Raw genomic sequence first — 20,269 nt, 5'->3', positions numbered from 1 at the left:
TTTGCCCTTCATTCCATGAATTGTAATGGAAAGGGGAAAGGGGAAAGGGCATGGAAGACTTAGAACCAGCTTGAGCCAGGTTTCCCACAAAGCAAGATGTCTGAATGGGGAGACCAAGGGTGTGGTTCAGCTCCACCCAATCAAGAGTAAATATCTTAAGAGTAGGAATGCAAGGACATTATTGAAATTTTGACATTACTCTGAGCATTTAAGGGAGTGGCAGACCGTAGTACATTTGGCATTAACAGTTTCTGTCATTATATTAACAATTAAAATTTTTTCAAATGAAATTATACCTAAGATCACTTCTGTATCTAACATTCTAAATTCTTAAGGTCCTCTCCGTCTCTAACAATCCTTATGAGACCCTTGTGTTTTTCCAACTTTACAGTTCTGGCTCCAAGCGGCCCAGATACATCAACTATTTCTTTTGGTTCCGAACCCCTCCCAGCCACAAAAATGAAGGTCCCCTGGCCCCCAGAGGGCTTTGACCTCCCCTCTTTAGTTGGGAATGGACTTTGTCCTTCCCTCCAACACTGAAGGGATTGGAATCTGGATCTGCCTTTTCTCAAAATTTTCCAACTTCCTCCAAATGAAAGGCCTTTGAAATTTGTTTCCAGGGCCCTCCCATATATTTAATAAGGTTCTCCTTTTCTGGCATCTGTCCTGTGACCCATCCGCCATAGAGGGAAACTTGCTCTCAATCAGTTGTCATTCAAAGAGACAGGTTTAAAGTGTCATCATTCCTAGGCATGCTTTCTTCATTCATTAATTCATTTATTTGCAATAGAACTATGGGATCCAAAAAGCCTTAGGATCCAACCCAACAAATGAATCTCTAATGGTAAAATTTTAGATATCAGAGAGGTTCCTGGGATATTGGGGGGAGGGAGGTTGTTTTTTGATGGAGGAGAAAACCTGCCTGGAGTTACTCAAGTCATACCACATCGGCAGCTGTTTACCACCACCTCTTTCCCTCTACCTGTCAATTTGCCCACTCCTCCTGGCTCCCCCGATCTAAGGAAAGTCATGCCCAGCCAGCCTCTCTCAGATGCAGCTGAAAGCCCTCCTCCCATTCTCCAGTCCCGGTCCCATAATATCCCCAACTCCACAGCCCTTGGCCCCGTAGGGTGGGAGGAGTGAGGAGGTGGGGCAGGATGCGTGCGGGAGGCGGGTCCCCGAGGATCTCCACCCGCAGCCAAACCGCCGGAGGCTTTAAGCTGGGTCTCCGCGGCGAGTCAGCGCAGAGCGAGTCTCGGCAGCCAGAGCTATAGCCTCAAGACAGGTGCGCAGCGGCGGCGGCGGCGGCGGCAGCGGTATGACCGGCCACCACGGCTGGGGCTACGGCCAGGAGGACGGTAGGAAGACAGACATGGTACCCCTGCCCCGAAACGTAGGCCCCTGGACCCTTGGATCTTCCCCTCCTAAATCCAGCGTGAACCCAGGGCTCCTGCTTCCAGGCAGGACCCGGGACCTCCCACCTTCAGCTGGGATTGGATCCCTTGCTTCTATGCCTAACGGAGACCCAGGAATCTCCGCCCCCGCTTCCCAAGCTCATGCCCCTGAGGCTCTTTCACCTCCTAGACATCTTCCGACTCCCTCCCCCAGACGGGACTCCAGACCAACTCCTTCCTACCCTGGTTTGGAGCCCTGTGCCCTCCCTCCCGTCCTGGACCCCCGATACCTTCCATATCCAATCAACATCCTACTCTCAGATGGGAACTAGTTCCCTCACCCTCTTCTTCCTCCCGCCCCAATACAGATCCTCAGACCTGTCCTTTGGCCCGTACCCAAAATTCCCCTTTATCCCTCAGTATGACCTTGGGCAAATCATGTTTCTTCCGTGGTCTCAGTTTCCCTGTTTTTAAAGTGAGGAGGTTGGGCTAGATATCTCAAAGCTCTAAATCACATTTTATGCGCCTATGACCCCAAACCCATTTTCCAAGATGACCCAGACACAGCTAAGTGGGTGCAAAGTCTGAGCTACACTTTCCTCCTCTTTCTTCACCCAGCCTCAGTCCTACAGAGAACATCTTCCCAAACCTCCCATGACTACCAGGGCAGAATGGGAGGGGGAGGTGGAACTCCAGCCTGCAGAAGCCCTAACCTGAGTTGGCCCCTGGCTATCTGGGAGTGAGAACTCATTGAGAGAAACACATGTTGACCTGGCAGCCCTCTGGAGAGGAGGGGTCATGGGAGTGGGAAAGGGGGATCATGCCCATCCTGGAAGGCAGGCCCCCAGTGTGTGAGAGGGTGTGCATCAAACTGGGTCCTTTTCTGGGAAGGGAAAAGACATTTAGGGGTTCAGTCAGGGATTGTGGGAGAAAAGAGGAAGATGGAGAATGTGAGCCAGCGAGTAGGAATGGGTCATTTTTAACTAGGAAGGAACAAGTGGTACCTTGAGATCATCAGTGGAAAGTATGTCAAGGCTTCCACTTTAACTCTGGACTTTTTGGGGGGTGGGATGGAGATGTGGCACTGGCCCTAAGTCCACTTGTGTCTGCAAAGAGAAAGAGATAGAAAGACTGGTAGGGAAAGAGATAGAGGTACATGGAGAGGGTTAGAAAGACATACACAATGAGAGACAAAAAAGAAAGATAGGGAAAAGGATGAGAGCAGAGACAGAGAATGACCAAAGCAAACAAGGACAGAAATAACGACAGATGCAATGAGATGGAGCCCATCAATAAGAATATCAGAAGGGGATGGGTACAGAGAGTTCATACCTATGAGCATGTTGATTTCACCTGATCTAGGCCCAGCTGGGTATATTTCCACTCTGAGCCTTCCCTTGCACTCATGGAGGGGGAGTCTGGGTTGACATCGTTTCTCTGCCCATTCTGTCAGAGCAGCACAACAGGTACCTTTCAGCAGAGTGGCCAGCCCCCATCGTGGGGCAGGGTGGTAGCCCTAGTCAGCTCTACCCCTTCAGGGTGGGGAGCCTCATCAGAGGAGCTGCTTTCCTGGGAGAGGATTTACAGCAGACCAAAAAAAAAGGGGGATTTAAAAATAAACAGAGAGGCAGGAGCTGTGAGAATCTGAGTCATACGCATCTGATCTGAATCCTAGCACTTGCCACAGCTTCCCAGGGAAAACTTAGGAAGCTAAAAGGGGGAGGGGGGTGGAAATCCCACCAGCCTCTGGTAAAAATAATCATAGAAGCATGTTCTCCCCATGGAGTATAGAAACATCCCAAGGGCAGACCCTCAGAGTCAGGGAGCCAGTAGGGAGACAGGTATTATGAGCTTTCCTATACAGGTGGGTTTGTGTGGGGGATGCTGGAGGGGCATAGTTTGGGGGCTTTCTGTGTGAATTATACATGTGTGGCTGGGTACAAATGCCTAGATTTGGGTAGGAAGCAGGAGGTATGGATTTGTGTGAGTATCCACCTACCTGTATGATCCATTGTGTGCAAGGTTTGCATTTGTGTTAACATATGTTTGGTAGGTTTGTGTGTGTGTGTATGTGTGTGTGCATGTTGGCAAGGTATTAGAATGCTTGGTTATATGCCTGAACATAAGGACATTGTAGGAGGTACTTGGTAGGTTAGAGAGCTCTGGACTGTGTAGATCCTGGTTTGAAACTTAGCTCCTGCCTTTGTAAAAGGGGGAGGGGTGTCATGCAGAGCAGATGAGGCAAGGTTCCCCTTGTTGCCAATAAGCCTTCCATAAATGTGAGTTATTTGTGTATATATACATATGAGCATGTGAATGTTGATACATACTTGCTGAGTAATTGTGTTCTTTGGTGTTTTTCAAAGCTGAATATGCCATCCTGAGTGTACATATATGTATGCCCAGGTGTGGATATGCATTCACTTATACTGAAGACCAAGCCATATGCAATGGTTTTTCCAAGAGTGAAAACCAGCCTAAAAGTAGATGAAGATTTAATGGTGGGAGACAAGCAACATGTCTTTCCTTATCCTAGATGGTGGATCCCTAACACTGCTCAGATGATACCAGACCTATCATACCCATGAGGAGATCATCCTGGACTAGACTTTTACCTTACTGAAGGAATCCCTCATGAGCACCAGGTTTCCTATGTCAAGTCCACTCTTATGGACATTTATTAAATGTCTACTGTGTGTAAGGTATTTTAGAGAGATCAAATCCACAGCTTAACCAAAACTTCATTGTAATCAAAGCTTTCATTCCCCTAAGCCTGTTATCAGAGTTGATAGAAAGAGCAATGGAACTGGAGTCCAAAGACCCAGATTTGAATCCTGACTCTGTTAGGATTCTGCCTGTATGATTGTGGGTAAAGTCACTTCACTGTGAGGAGCCAGTTTCTTCCTCTATAAATGGACACCCACTGTTCCTCCATCTAGAATCCTATGATTCTAATAAATGCCCAAGTGGTCACATCTTGGGACTTCATTCTTCCTTGATAGGTGTGGGATAAACCTAAAGACTAGGGCAGGGTAGAGAAGTAGAATCAGATGTCTTGAATGGGAAAATGTAGACTACTAAATTGGATTACCTGGGGAGATAGCTAATCCAGCCTCCTAATTTCAGGCATGTGACTGCTAAGCCATTTGGGATGGAGAATCCTTTCTTCTTCTGAAGATTTTTAGGGAAAATGACTCTAGTTTCCCTCTAACATTTATTCTAGTAGTTTGGCTACTCAAGAAATTCTTCCTTGTGTGTCTTCCTTTAGTTCCCAAATAGCTGAAATTTAACTGTAAATTCTTGAGTTTTACCTTTAACTTTTTCCTTTACCAAAACATATACATGTGTATGTATATATGTATGGGTGTATGTGTACACACATATGTACATACATACATATACAAAATTTAGGAGGGTCAGATATTTGAAAAGTATCCACTCATTTAAGAATTGGGGGCAGCGTAATGAGGTGGAAAAGAATATTGGAGTTGGATCAGAGGAAATGAGTTCAAATATTTTTTTATTAATTTAGGCAAGTTACTATGTCTCTCTCAGCTGTTATTGTCCCCAGTTTATAGTTGAGGAAACTGAGGCAAACATGTCAAATGACTTGCCCAAGGTCACACAGCTGGTAAGTATCTGAGGTGGGATTTGACCGAAGGTCTTCTTGACTCTAGAACCAGTGCTCTATTTGCTATGACCCCTAACTGCCACAGTCAGGGAAGCTCAAGGTCCTAGTGTGTTAATGGTAGAGTCAGGCTAGAACCCAAAACCTAGAACACAGGCCTCCTGACTCCTAGTCTGACAGTGCTCCCCACTATCATGGGTTATTAAAGGACAGAATGGATATTTTGAGCTGGCATGAATGGGGGAGGTGACTGCAGGGAGAACAACCCTGGTCCTACCCAGATTGTTCCACAACGTCCCTCTCAGTCATTCAACAAAACTTTAGTAAATAACTAACAAAAACAATGCATTGTGCTGGGTACTGGGTGCTGGGTGAAAGAGAAAGATAAATAAGAATTTATCCTAGTCTTTAAGGAAATTCCAGTCTGGTAGAAATCCTCAGCTTGGCACATGGACATATATAATATACATTGAAATAGGAGTCCAGAATTATTCTGAAGTTAGAGCAAGGAGAGGTTGCTTCCCTTGGGGAGGATTTTGGCAAACTTCCTGGAGGAATTGAGAGGGCCCTTGAAGGAGAAGCAGGATCCCAGCAGGTGGGTATGGTAGGAGAGCTCACAAGGGACAGAGAGAAAAGGTGTGGAGGGCTGATGCTCTTCCTTTCTGGTGTCCTGATTGCACAGGTCCCTCTGAATGGCACAAGTTATACCCCATTGCCCAAGGGGACCGCCAGTCTCCCATCGACATAGTCTCCAGTCGGGCTGTCTATGACCCTACTTTGAAGCCCCTGGTCCTGGCCTATGAGTCCTGCATGTCGCTAAGCATCTCCAATAACGGACATTCCGTCATGGTGGAATTTGATGATGTGGATGACAGGACAGGTGAGTGAGTAGGCTGGCACAGTTGGGTCTCTCAATGAACATGAGACTGTAGTGGAGGATTTGGAAGTCCTTCCCCACCCCTTTCTTTTTTCACTTAGGCAGCTAGGTGGCTCAGTGAATAGAGTCAGGAAGACTCATATTCAAATCCAGTCCCAGACATTTACTAGCTGTGTGACCTTAGGTAAGTCACCTAACCTGCCTCAGTTTCCTCATCTGTAAAATGTGGGCAATAACAGCACCTACCTCCTAAGGTTGTTGTGCAGATCAAATGAGATAATAATTGTAAAGTGCTTAGCACAATGTCTGGCACATAATAGATGCTACATAAATACTTATTCTCTTCCCCTGTCCCCACTGTCTTGGAGAGGGACAGGTCAGAACCTGTCCTGTAGGTCAAGTTGGCCATCATGTGTCATGGAAAAACCCACTGGGTCCTAGGAGCAGATGACCTGGGCTTTGGCCCCTGGCCTTGGCTGTGTGAACACCAACAAGGCCCTCAGCTATTTATTCCAGGCAAGGCTGAAACCTGGTAGTCTCAGATTCGAATAGATCTGAATGTAAACTCTGTCCTTTCTCTGAGGTCCCTCTAGCCCCATCAGTATCTTTGAGCTGGGATTAGAGTCAAGATTGGGCAATGATAAAGATAAACAATTAACTGACTTGGGGTGTGTTGACTGAAGAAACTTTTGACGGGTGGAATGTTTGAACTGGAAGAGTTCCACCCATTTTAGAGATGAGGAAACTGAGAGTCCCGAGAGCAGAGATGAATTGCTCAGTCATTCATTCACTGAATATCAGAGATAAGTCATCTGAATCCAAGAAAAGTCCAGTGTTTCTTCTACTGTTCTACCCTTCACCCAGAAAGGATTTTGGTCTTTGGAAGAAAACATATTAAGGGAAGTTTTCAGAAATTTGAAAGGTAAAAAGGGTGGGGAATATAGCAACAATAAACAACACCACGTATTAAGGCACTGTATTAAGTGCTAAGCAATTATTATCACGTTGGACCTTCACAACAACCCTAGGAGATAGAGGCCATTATTAGCCACATTTTACAATTGGAGAAACTGAGGCAATGTGGGTTAGGTGACTTGCCCAGGGTCACACAGCTAGTGTCTTGAGGCTCCAGTCTTCCTGCCTCCAGGCCCAGTGCTATCTCCACTGTGCCACTGCCAAATATCCTCAGTTTCCTGGCTTCAATCACCCAGACTCTCAGGGATGGCTTCTTTACATCCAGTCTTCCTTATACTGTCCTTGAAGCTCTAGCCATCTTTGATCTCTACCCTCACCTATGACAGTGGTGATTGTCTAGGAAAAGTTGCAGGAGGAGCCTACAATGGAATCATGACCCTTGGTGTTAAGCATCCCCATTGGGCCTGTAGGGTTATATTAGTAGTTTTCCACTCTCACATACCCTGTTCAGTGTTTGGACACTTTAGAAATGGACCAATGCCCACAACTGTGCTTGTAAATGTTTAACAACCAGATCTCTTAGAAAACAGGACACAATTTCAGGTTTAGTATGGATTATTAACATTCTCTCCATCAGGTGCTTAAGTCTAAACAATCAACAAACCCATATCAAACCCTCATTTGTAAGATCTGCTGATTTCCAAGGTACTTACATTGAAAATTTAACAATCAGCTCTCATGAGCTGGTTTGAATTGGCTCCAACACACCTTTGTGAATATTCAACAAATAACTATAAATCCTTTTTTTTTTCCAGTTATACAACACATCAGGGAATCAGGAACCTGATTTTGTAAGATCGGGGAGTTTAAATGAATCTCCATTCAGATCTCAAGTTGGGTGAATGGAGCCTTGGATTCTTAACTTAGATGAGAGGTTTATTAGGAGAAGGAAGAAGAGCTAGAAAAGTTAAAAAGACTGACTAACACCCCAGAATAGTCTAGAAGGCTGACTCCCTCAACTTCTTTAAGTTGGACCTTCAGATTTTATCCTCATGGGGAAACTCCCTTTACCTATGCAGATCAGTCCCAGCTCTGATCTTGCTTTTTGGAGGGAGGAGGGTAGGGCAATTGGGGTTAAGTGACTTGCCCAAGTTTTTGTGTGTATGTGTTAAGTGTCTGAGGCCAGATTTGAACTCAGGTCCTCCTGACTCCAGGGCTGGTGCTCTATTCACTGTGTCTCCTAGCCACCCCAGCTCTGATCTTTCTAATCTTAGAGAGCTACCTTTAGCTTCTGACCAAGGTGTCTGTTCCCATTTCTCCTGCTGTTTCTGCAAACACTCTCTGGATCAATATAATTTATTTCCTTTGTAACCCCATGTATTTTATGCCTTTAAAAAGGGGTCAGTAGGCTTGCTTAGACTGCAGATGCTGATGCTGAATAAGTTCATGATGCTGAATAAGTTAAGAAGACCTGATCTTGTCCAACCCCCTCATTTTCCAGATCAGAGACTGAGATGGGGCAAATGGCTTCCTAGTGGTCACTAATAAGTGAGCTGTCAGGATTCAAAATGAGATTTCCTGGCCCCAAATGTAGTGCGCTTTCTCCCCTACCATCCTGGCTTCCTACCAAGGTAGCAGAAGCAGAAGTTTAAACCTGGTACTGCTGGGCTGTGTTTAACAAAGATAAGGGAATCGATAAAGGGAAGGGGAGCTTGGCAGTGAGAACTCCTTAGCTGCATATACATTTCATGCCCTTCTCCTTTCCTGATCTTCTAAGCAGTCTTTCCAATATGGGCCACCAGATCAGTATCCTGACCTGGGGCCAACTTGATACTCAATCCAGTAATTAAAATTCTAACAGGTTCCAGTAACTTTCAGGTAGTATAAGAGTCACCTCAACTAATGGCCTGAAGCTCCCTATCCCTTTCAGGGAGAAATAGGAGCTTGTTACTGCAGCTCACCTTGAAAGGGCCTAGTGCCCAGGGCCAAACCTGAGCACTAATTTGTTATTAAAAAGTGAAAAAACTAGAAAAAATAGGCACCTTCAGGAGCTGGCTCTTCCCAGGGTTCTCTCAGCCAGGCTTGGAGGATCAATCAGTCAGTCAAACCCATTTAAAGTGAATATCGGCATAAAATTAAAAGGGGTTGAAGAAAGAGAAGATTGGGGTGCCACAGAATAGACTTCATTGTGGATCTAGCCTTGGTGTTCCCATCCCTTCTTTGTTATTCATGTGGCTGAGGGCCAGTCATTTCTCTCTGGACCTTAATTTTCTCAACTAAAAAGAAGGGGTATGGGGTGGCTTGGTGGCGCAGTGAATAGAGCACCAGCCCTGAAGTCAGGAGGACCTGAATTCAAATCCAGTCTCTGACACTTACTTTACTAGCTGTGTGACCTTGGGCAAGTCACTTAACCCCAATTGCCCTCCAAAAAGAAAAAAACAAAACTGAAAAGAAGGGGTAGTCCTTGGTTGTCCTTAAAGTAGGTTCTTAACCTCATTTGTGTCATGGACTCCTTTGGCAGTCTAGTGAGGCCTATGAATCCTGTTTCAGAATAATATTTATTGCCTACATACATAATTGAAGAAAAGACTAAATTTGACTTAAGGGTTAGAGAAAATAAAGATGTAATTTTTTTTTTCATCCTAGTTCAGTGACCCTGTAAAATTTGCCCATGGACCTTCTTTGGGGGTCCGAGGACCCTAAGTTAAGAACTCCTGCTTTAAAATTTTTGTTTTTCCTAGTTCTAAATTCTATGGTTTTATGACTTCCTTGGAAGGAGACCAAGGTGGGCAATGGATGCCCTCCCCAGGTTCAGAACATTGTAAGGGAAGGGTATCAGAGGAACCACTCTTGTCCTCATTTGTTCCCTAGTGAGGAAAAGGGACCAGCAACAAATTCAGCCTGTCCTTGGGATGGAGTGGGGACTTGGCTGCTAATGCTCATCTTCCTTCAAATCCTGGTCCCTCTGAATCAGCCCAGAATCAGCTTCCTGGCTTGTGTTGCTGAATCTGTCTCAGCCATGACTGGAAGCATCTGTTGGCTGGCATCTGGGGGCTGGCCCAGGTTTCCCTGTGTTGCAATCTGCTTGTAAAAGCAGTCACCTTCATGTTGACCACCCAAAAAAAAAGAGATTTTCAAGCTCTTCCCGAAACTGGTTCCATGGTATGGGCCTGCAGACAAAAATGGAGGCAGGAGGGGTTGCCCTGACTGCTGCTGATCCAAGCCAGAACTGGAAACTATATCAGTCTCAGGACGCTTGAGGCTACACAAAACCTACACCCCCAGGAGCATTGTAAAATTGTAACCCAAATTACAGTGACCCCTGAAACCAGTACTGAGAGGTCAAGATTCAAAAGAAGCACAATAACATATAGCAAAGAGATAATGCAACACAACCACCTCATGTTTTTGTGAAAAAAACGAAAAAGCCCAAGCACACTGACTCTCACAGTTGATGTCCCTCTGGCACTTAAGATTTATTTACAATAGCCTTGGGAGATGGGTAGTGACATAGCAACACCCAGATATAACTGTGTGCTCACACACACACAGAGCAACACAGTGCATGATTACAGCAGTACAGCTACACAACAATGTAGACACAATATTATGACTGTTGTGTGACTATGCAACCAAGGAACAGCATAGCAATGAGAACACACTATTGTTGCGATAATGCATCAACACAACAGTACAATGACATAGAGATGTGACCAGACAACCATACCACAATACAATATAGGTGGGTAGCCCCAGGGCATACTAGGTAGAGGGAGCTGGACCGGGAGTCACAAAGATCTGAATTCAAATCCTGCCTTAGACATTTACTAGCTATGTGACCCTGGGCAAATCACTTGACCTCTGCCTGCCTCAGTTTCCTCATCTGTAAAATGGGGATAATAGCATCACCTGTCTCCCAGGATTGTTGTGAGGCTCAAATGAGAGAATAAATGTCAAGTGCTGAATGAATGCTAGCTGTTCTAGCAGCATCAGAACAACAATACAGTACAGCCATGCTACTCTACCTTAAGTGGTCTGTAAGAAGAGCCAAAAACTCTTGCTCCAAATAAAGCTCCACTGTCTGGTAGACAGGGATTTCCTTTGCTATCCTCAATTCCCCTTGCCCTTGCCATCCTCCCGCACAGTTCTATGTCCTCTGTAGAATAAAAGACCCAAAAGGCCTACAGACCTACCGTCCTCCCTCTGGAACCTCTTGAGCATGAGTGAAGGAGGAAAGTGGGGGTTCCAAGCCAAAGGAATCTCCCTCAACATGAGGAGGATTGGCACAGCCATTCTTCTAGCTCCCTGCTTGGTTTGTGTAGGGCTGGAAGGAAGAGAAGCTGGAAAGTGGGGCAGCTTGTTATGAGAGAGGGCAGGGAGGATGTGTTGCCTCAGGTGTAGGAAAAGGGGAAGAGAGCTTTGAACCCAAAGTAGCAGAATGAAGTACTAGTGAGCCCCTCTGCTAATCAGCTGGCTGGAACCTGCAGGACACATCCTGGCTCTTGCTAGAGCCTGCAAGGATTATCTTCCTTGCAGTTGCCTGACTCATTCAGAGGAATGTGCCTAGTGGGTTGAGAGGGAGAACCTGACTGGGGACGAAACCCCCTTCTTCACCCTGGGATTTCCAGCTCTGGTTGACTCCAGAGCCAGCCAGAATTAGGGCAGTGTGTATTTTCCAAATGAAAAATGTATCCTTGTTCCTTTCCTCGTGATTTATCTCTGGGCCTGGCATAGGCTGCTGTTGGCCATGGTACCATCTCCCAGGGAGACTTTTGAGAGGGGACAGCATGTGGTAGAGGAAAGGAAACTATTTGTCCTTCCTATTCTGAACCACTTGTAAACTTGGCCGAGTTTTATTTTTCCCCTCTCCAATCCTCAATTTCCTCTTTTATAAAATAAAGGCTTTAGATTAGATTGTCCTCTAGTTTCCTTCTAGGGCTAAATCCACTATAATTGGTTTGTCTGAGAATCTGAAGGCTGGCCGATAACTAGATATGTTACCTGGTGGAAATCAATTGACCTCAGAGGCTCAGTTTCCTCAGCGTTGGGAGCTTTGTAGCCTGTAGGAGCAACTGAAAGGAGCCCCTTAGGCTAATCAGCCTCTTGGCTAATCTGTTATTTTGGATGGGGGAGGGAAGGCTGGGGCAGCTCCTGGGGAGCTGAACATTCACTCTAGTCCCTTGGGAGGGAGGTATCCCAGGGCCACCTTCTCTAATTCCCCTTTTCCTCGGGCCACCTTACAAGCACTATACAAATGCTAATATTATCTTTAGGGCTCGATAATAGTCTGTAGGAAAGAACCTTCTGAATTGTAAAGTGTTATCTTGTTTATCTTGTTATTTCCTTGGGGGAAATGAAGAGCTGAAAGTTCTTGATCTCCCTCTGTGTCTCTCCATAGTGGTGTATGGGGGCCCCCTGGATGGGCCCTACCGGCTGAAGCAGTTCCATTTTCACTGGGGGAAAAAACACAGCTTAGGTTCAGAACACACAGTGGATGGGAAGTCCTTCTCCAGTGAGGTAAGACCCAGGGTTCTGCCTTCTCTATAGGGGGAACAAAGAACCACCCCATTTCCCACCATGTGCTAGGATTGAGAGACTCAGAGAAGGTCCCTTCACCCCCTGCCTTCTACTCTGCTTGAAATTCCACCATTATTAATGTAAATCTTTTGGTTCCAACTCTTATCACTCCTTATGTGACATGAGACAAGTCACTTTATTTCCCTGAGACTTAATTTATTCATTTGTGAAATGGGGATAATAATCCCTGCCCTATTTACCTCACAGAGATGTTGTGAAGAAAGTGCTTTGTACACTTAAAGTTCTATAGAAAAATGAGTTGTTATTGTTATTCCCTGGGCCTCAGTTTCTCCACTTGTAAAATGGGTATAATAGTTCTTCAACTACCTACCTGTCAAGGGGCAGCTATGTGGCACAGTGGAGGGAATACCTGATCTTGAATCAGAAAGACCTGAGCTCAATTATAGCTTCAGATATTAGCTGCGTGACCCTGGGCAAGTCACTTGACTTAGTTTGCCTCAGCTTCCTTATTTGTAAAGTGAGCTGGGGAAGGAAATGGCAAACCACTTAGTCAAGAAAAACCTAAATGGGATCATGAAGAGTTGGACATGACTGAAACAACAACCTACTTCTCAAGACTTTTGTGAGGACAGTGCTTGGGTAACTTAGAAGTGCTGCAGAGGTGGATTTGTTATTTTTAGTAACAAGGCCTTCTTTGCTACAAGGGAGAGGCTACTGATCATCTGTGAGATCAGCACCTTCAAGGGTGTGCTTTGGCTCCGTCAAAATGGAAGAGCTCATGGTTAAATTTTCAGTGTGTGCATTTATACCTCAGGAATCAGCAAATGTCACATATCAGGGCTTGATTTATTGTTGATTGTTTGGACTTAAGAAAGCAATTTGAAAAAAAAAATACAAACTGAGCTTAAAAATGCATATAATGTGTAATTTTTTTGAGAGCTGATTGTTAAACATTTACCAGCACACCTCTGCCTTAAGTGCAATTATTTTTAGAGCATTATATTCTTTTCTAACTGAGAGCAGGTTGTGATAAAATAGGAGAAGAGATTGGTCCAGAGTTGGGATATTCCAGGGGAAGGAGGAAGCCCGGAGAAGGGAGGACCATGAGACAGGTAGTGCAAGGATTATTATTCCCATTTTATAGATGAGGACATGGAGACTAGAAAGATGAAATGTTTGTTGAAGTTATACAACCAGTAAGTGTTGGAGCCAGGATTCTAATGCAGGCCTGACTTCCAAGTCTGGCCCTCTTTCCATTATATAGAATTGGTTGGATTCAAGGAGAGCCCCAGACAACCCTCATCCCCCAACCAACCACTAGAATATTAGCCAAAGAGCCTGGCTTAACACTTCCTGGTGAAGGGGCCAGAATGGGATCAGAAGGTAGGCCTCCATAAGCCACTAGTTAGATGGACCCTGAACAGAGGAGCCAGTGGAGGTGTCTGGAGTTAACTTTGTTTTGGCCATTCCTTTTTTGCAGCTCCATTTGGTTCACTGGAATGGAAAAAAATACAAAACCTTCGCAGAAGCAGCTGCAGCTCCAGATGGCCTGGCTGTGGTCGGCATCTTCCTGGAGGTGAGTGAATTTGCTAGAGGGAGGGGTTTTCAGTGATTCCTAGATTTATGGAAACTCCCCCCCGCCAGCCCCACTCCAATGTCTTTTCTTTTTCCTGCCTGCACTTAGTGAATGAAAATCCCAAGGATGAGCAGAGGAGAACAATAATACTGTCCATCGATTCCGTGGCACTTTATACATCTTCATGGGTTAAGAGGAGAGGGGAGCTGATACCTGCAACTTTCTTCTGGCCCACACATCACAGTGAAGAAAGATCACTGGTTGAAAAGTCAGAAATCTAAATCCAGGCTCAGATCATCCAGATAGATCTATGTGTATTCCTGATCCACTCCTATAAGTTCCCAGAGGTCTTAGCACAATGTCCATAGAATACAGGTTTACTGATATTAGAGTTGGAAGGGGTCTAAAAGGCCATTAGTTCAACACCTTCATTTTTGCAGATGAGGAAACTGGGTCCCACAGAGAGGAAGCAACTTGTCCAAGGTCATACAGGGAGTAATTGACAGAACCAGAATTTAAGCCCAGGTCCTCAGATCCTAAACCCAGTGCATTTTCCTCTGTGCTACCTTCTTTGAACTTAAAATCCTTATGTAGTACAGTGGGAAGGATAATAGCCCTAGCAGTCATGAGACCCAAGTTCTAGTCTGGTTCTTCATTAACTGTCTGATCATGGGAAAGTCACAGCCCCTCTCTCAGATACAATTTCCTCATCTCTAAGGTGGCAATAGAATTGTAGGACTTTGATCTATGTAGGAGGAACCATAGTCCAAACCCTTCCTTTTATTGATAAGGAAACTGGGTCCCAGAGTGAGGAAGTGATGTCCCTAGGTCACTTAGGAAGTAAATAGGAGAGCTAGGATTCGAACCCAGCTCTCGATTCCAGAATAAGAATGTACACGACACCATGGGTGAGCATCTACCCAGATGCTGTATTGGAGATCCCTCTATTGGATAGAGGTCAGAAAAGATGGCCTCTAAATTTCCTTCCCATTCTAATATTTTAGGATTCATACTGGAGAAAGCAGGAGATTTAATTTTCCTCCATAAGCCATCCAACATCACCTCTTCCTTCTCACCTGGGTTGAGTCAACCTTGTCCTTGTACCAGCAGACCCCAGACACACTTGGGGGTTAGGACAGACAAAGACATGGGCATGTTGTGTCAACACCTTAAGGGCAAGAACTTTTTGGAAAAGAGAGGCAAGAGCTATTTGTGGCTATGGGAGGTGTCCAGGGCGCTGAGTGTCCTGGGCCAGAAATGAGCATGCCCAGAAGACATTCTTAATACTGCTTTATTCATTGTAACTTCCAGACTGGAGATGAACATGCCAGCATGAACAGACTGACAGATGCACTGTACATGGTCAGATTCAAAGTGAGTGTTCTATAGACTTTGGGGCTTTCTTCTACATTATTTATCCTTTCTCCAAATCTGTGTTTCGGTTACCAAAGTGCCACTTGTTATCATTGTGAATGTGTTTGGGCATGTAGTTTCTAGAGGAGAAAAGGATGGGGATGGGGTGGGGGGCAAGAAGGGTGAAAGATAGCTACTTTCAACTATAAGGGATTTGAAGGACTCAGGCAAGATGGATTAGATTGCTTCTGACTGACCTCACAAGCTAGGGGTGCAATGGACAGATCAGAACTGGAGTCTGGAAGACCTGAGTTCAAATCCAGTCTCAGACACTTCTAGCTATATAACCTTGGGAAAGTCACAGCCTCTACCTGCTTCAGTTTCTTTAGCTGTAAAGTGAAGGTAATAATAGCACCTACCTCTCACGGTTATTGGGACTTAGAGAAATTAAGTAACTTACCCCAGGTCACATAATTAGCAAGTACCTGAGGCAGAATTTGAACTCAGGCCTTTTTGTGTCCAGTTCCTGTGCTCAATCTGCTGGACCACCTAAATTAGGTATTATATTTGGGGTCTCTAGACTCCTAGACAAATATTCTTTTTACTCTACCACAGAAGTAGACTCTGTAGTGTGATATAAGGGGGCAAGGAAATCATAAATCTATCTGGTCTAACCTTAGGCCGGGATTTTTGTTTTCACCTTCCCCAAGCCCTAAACTACTCCTATAGGATCCTAAACCAGAGTCTCTGCTGACTCCCCTTCCCAGGGAACCAAAGCCCAGTTCAACAGCTTCAATCCCAAATGCCTCCTACCCATGAACCTCCACTACTGGACCTACCCGGGGTCTCTGACCACACCACCCCTGAGTGAGAGTGTAACTTGGATAGTACTCAAGGAGCCCATCACAATTTCAGAGAAACAGGTGAGTCATTTCAGAACCTATAAGGGATGGGGAGAGGGGGGTGGGTGGGAAGACAGAGGGATGTATATATACATTATTATTTGTTAGTGATAATATATATGTACATATGCATTTATTACTTCTAGATTCATGCTATATATTTTTGTGTTTGTCTCATCTATTAGAGTTTGTATGTACATGTATGTATTTGTTAACTTTACATTTATGCTATATATTTTTATATGTACTTATTGTCTCCCCCATTAGAATGTAAGCTCCTTGAAATTAGATCATTAAATTATTGTGCATGTATGTATGTGCACACACACACACATACACAAAGTAGTTATGACAAGGTCTTTTGAGAGGGAAGGCACTGGCATTCAAGGGAAAAGATGATGGTGTACCTTAAGGAAAGAAAGGGCCTCTATGAGGTATATTCTAGGCGTGAGAAATGACCAAAGAAAAGACACAGAGGAGGCAAGGCCAGTCTGACCGGATCTCAGAGTGCAGGAGTGGGAGTGATGTCCCATAAAGCCAGAAAGACAAGATTATTGATGAGGGCCTGAACTAAGATGGTAGTGAAGGGAGAGAAATGGTCACATAAGAGAGACGTCCTGTAAGTAGAAACTTAATTTCTTTCAGCCTCAGTCCTGGGCTTTATTTCTCTTCAGATGACCAGGAAGCCATGTTAACAGGTCAACCCTCAGTCCCTTGAGCAAATCAAATCTGTTGGACAGTCACAATGTCTTTTAAGAAGAAACTTCTAAGGAAAATCTGTGTGTGCCTTAGGTTTTTGCTTCCGCTAGAGAGCTCCATATTAAAATGCATCTTAAAATACCCAGATCAGGGTCACGTTTTGAACTGTCATAGACCAACAGTTTAGCAGGGGGTAGGTGATGGTCAGTGAATCAGAATGTAGCACATAGGATCGTAGTAGAGTGGAGCTAGGTGGACAATAGAGACTGCCATTTTTTAGCATTGGAAGCTACAAAGAATTGGACCTCTGTTACTTCATTAGGAGGGAGCCTAAGTGAATAGTGAAAGCCACGTAGAACAGAAGAAGCTTGAGGACAAGGACTGTTCAATTTTTGTCCTTTATCCCTCATATCTCACACCATGTCTCAGATGTTCATTGAAGTGAAGGGATATTATTCCTATTTTTAATTTATTTTTATTTTTTGCCTTTTGGAGGGCAATTGGGGTTAAATAACTTGCCCAAGATTACCCAGCTAGTTTTTTTTGTGTGGGTGTTAAGTATCTGAGGCCGGAACTGAACTTGGGTCCTCCTGACTCTGGGGCCGATGCTTTACTCACTGCGCCACCTAGCTGCCCTGTTCCTATTTTTGTAAGAAAATCTGTGCTCAGAGAGGTCAAGGCTGAGGTTTCAGAGCTGGTCAGTGGGAGGCTAAAGACTAGAAAGGGCTAAGACTCAATTAGTCAATCAACAAACGTTTATTAAGCACCTACTATGTATCAGGCACTGTGCTAACTAACTACTAGAGATACAAAAAGAAGCAAATGACCTCAAGTAGTTTATAATCTAATGGACTCAGGACCACAGCATTTGTTGTTGTTCAGTTGAGTCCAACTGTTCATGACCCCATTTGGGGTTTTCTTGGCAAAGATACTGGAGTGATTTGCCATTTCCTTCTCCAGCTCATTTTTACAAGTGAGGAAACTGAGGCAAACAGGATTACATGATTTGCCCAGGGTCACACAGCCAGGAATTTTCTGAGGCCAGTTTTGAACTTAAGAATGTGAGTCTTCCTGACTTTCAGACCCAGCACTCTGTGTACTGTGGCACCACCTAGCTGCCCAAAATAGACCTCTGAAAACTGCTCTTTCTGCTGCACCACTGGTTCCCAAATGTTCTTTGTTCTGAAAACTTTTTTAAAAAGTGTTATGGGGGCAGCTAGGTGGTGCAGTGAGTAAAGGCACTGGCCCCGGAATCAGGAGGCCCCGAGTTCAGTTCCGGCCTCAGACACTTAACACCCACACAAAAAATCTAGCCGTGTAACCTTGGGCAAGTTACTTAACCCCAATTGCCCTCCAAAAGGAATAAAAAAAAAAGTTATGAACCCCCAGGTTCAACTCATTCTATTCATAGGATGTTTTTTAAAATTTTATTTGTTAAATTCTCATAATAGTTACAATAATAATGTTTGTTCCGAAGAAGTTTGTGGTCTCGAAACTGTAGAAACCAACATAATAATGCTCAAAATATGCTTGTTGTCATAGAGGAAAAATAAATTTGTAACATAATTGGGCAATTATTTACTGCTTACACTAAGATCATGAACTCCTAAGGGGTTAGAGAAATACTCATTGAGAACCACTTCATTTAACCAAGAGTCAGACCATTTGGAAAAAAATGGAATTGAAGATCATGAGGGGAAAAGTAGAAGGAGGGGTGGGGAGTGGGTATGGGGGTTGTTTCTCTGTGCCATTTGCTATTTTTCTCTATAAACTGTATAGTAGAATGGAACATGCTAAGACTGTTTTTTTTAGTGGTTTGGGATTAGAAAAATTTGAGTAGATATGGAAAGAAAATGGAGTGGGAGGATGGGCAGCAGCCTGGAGGACACATTTGAATTCAGATGTCCCTCCTGGAGAAGTTGAGAAAGGAAAACAAAATGGAAGTTTTGCTAAGCAAACTTTGCTAGGATTCCCTCTCAAAAACTAAGGAGCCAGGGGGCCAATGAAGTAAATATGAAATGGGAAAATCATTGTCTTTGCATGGGTATGACAGAAAAGAATGCAGGGGTCAGAGAAGACCACAAGCCCAGTTCTGTCTCATCTTTCACATTTATACAAGTGCTAGAATTCATCACCTACTTTGCAAGCCTAAGTCAGTGATGTTGATTTGCCTTTCCACAGATGGAAAAATTCCGGAGTCTCCTTTTCACTGCAGAGGATGATGAGAAGGTCCGCATGGTGAACAATTTCCGGCCCCCTCAGCCACTGAAGGGAAGAATAGTTCAGGCCTCTTTCCAGTCCTGAAGGGGGCCCTACTGTCAACAGTAACAGCAATGATGTCCAAAGTGCTTCCATATCAGCTAAGACCAAACCAGGTGTGCAGCCCCTTGGTCATGGACTAACTTCTCAGAGCCATTTGGAGGTTGGGGGGCAGAGTAGAAGAGGGAACGGCCATTTTGGCTGCATTATTAGTTCCCTCCAGTCCATTTCTAATTTACTTTGGGAGTTTTTCTTACCAAAGCAACCACATGATTTAAATGCTAAGAAACCTCCTACCCCCACCACTCTGCTATTCCATGATCCTTTGACGACTTTGAAACTGGCCAGTCTTTTAAAAAATCCAAGGCTGGAGGAAATTTAAAATCTTATCTGGGCTAGAGCCACCAGGAGGGGCAAGAAATAGGGGTATGAGAGGGTGACTTCCTAATTCCTGGTTAATGGAGAAGGGAGATGAATATTAGTCAGAAATGCCTCTTGGAGTTTGACCTGCCTGCCTCTTCCTAGGGATATACATTCCCCTCTCTACCATCTACTATGTAAACTCCTTCCCCTGGGAAAAATCCCTTTGCTCTTCTCCTTCAGCAGCTCTGGCCCCTTCTTGAACCCTCTACTGTGATAAGGCCCTGTGCTCCAAGGCCATGGGCAGCTGTTGGCGAGACAAAAAGCAATAATTATAGCAGGTGGGAGATCCCTTACCAGTGTCACTTACCTCGAATACTGAAACTAGGCACTGGAAATGGACCTGCAGAAGGCTGTGGGTTTGGTTTTTTGTTGTTTTTTTGTTTTTTGATTTTTTTTTTGCCATTTCACTGCCAACCATTAAAAACATTGGTGTGATTCTTCTTGTGTTTTTGTGTGTTGATCTGTCTGTCCATTCTGTCCCCTGACAGTAGAGATGGGCACAAGGGTGGGGGAGTGGGGGAGAATTTATTTTATTTACTCATGCATTGATTCATTCACTTGCTCAGGCATTCATTCATTCATTCATTCATTTCCTTGTCCACCTCTTTGTTCATTTGTTCACTTTATTCGTCCCATCATTCATTTTTTGATGCCTTCCCCACGCCTGCCCCTATCACTTAATTCCCACTTAAACTATAGAGAAAG

At 44.5% G+C, this 20,269-nt stretch overlaps 1 protein-coding gene across 1 annotated transcript; it reads left to right on the top strand.

Annotated features, from left to right (window-relative positions):
- Window positions 1–1,227: 1,227 nt before the first annotated feature.
- CA7 (carbonic anhydrase 7) lies at window positions 1,228–20,000 on the top strand. The gene is made up of 7 exons (XM_069085822.1): window positions 1,228–1,358; window positions 5,705–5,902; window positions 12,213–12,331; window positions 13,833–13,928; window positions 15,240–15,302; window positions 16,049–16,204; window positions 19,064–20,000. The coding sequence occupies exons 1-7, from the start codon at window positions 1,319–1,321 to the stop codon at window positions 19,184–19,186; spliced, it is 795 nt and encodes a 264-aa protein (XP_068941923.1). The 5' UTR covers window positions 1,228–1,318; the 3' UTR covers window positions 19,187–20,000.
- Window positions 20,001–20,269: the final 269 nt, after the last annotated feature.

The sequence above is a fragment of the Petaurus breviceps genome, unplaced genomic scaffold, assembly GCF_028583685.1.
Source record: "Petaurus breviceps papuanus isolate PSGF00001 unplaced genomic scaffold, PetGlider_PUasm1.0 176, whole genome shotgun sequence".
NCBI lineage: Eukaryota > Metazoa > Chordata > Mammalia > Diprotodontia > Petauridae > Petaurus > Petaurus breviceps.
Note: the sequence above shows the minus strand (reverse complement) of the source record. Positions and strands in the feature narration are given on the sequence as shown.

Bases quoted from the DNA above. Each gene is read 5' to 3' on its own strand.
- CA7 (XM_069085822.1), top strand. From the start codon at position 1,319: ATGACCGGCCACCACGGCTGGGGCTACGGCCAGGAGGACG. The intron at 1,359-5,704 runs GTAGGAAGACAG...CTGATTGCACAG, and splicing joins GGGCTACGGCCAGGAGGACG to GTCCCTCTGAATGGCACAAG. The intron at 13,929-15,239 runs GTGAGTGAATTT...TGTAACTTCCAG, and splicing joins TGGTCGGCATCTTCCTGGAG to ACTGGAGATGAACATGCCAG.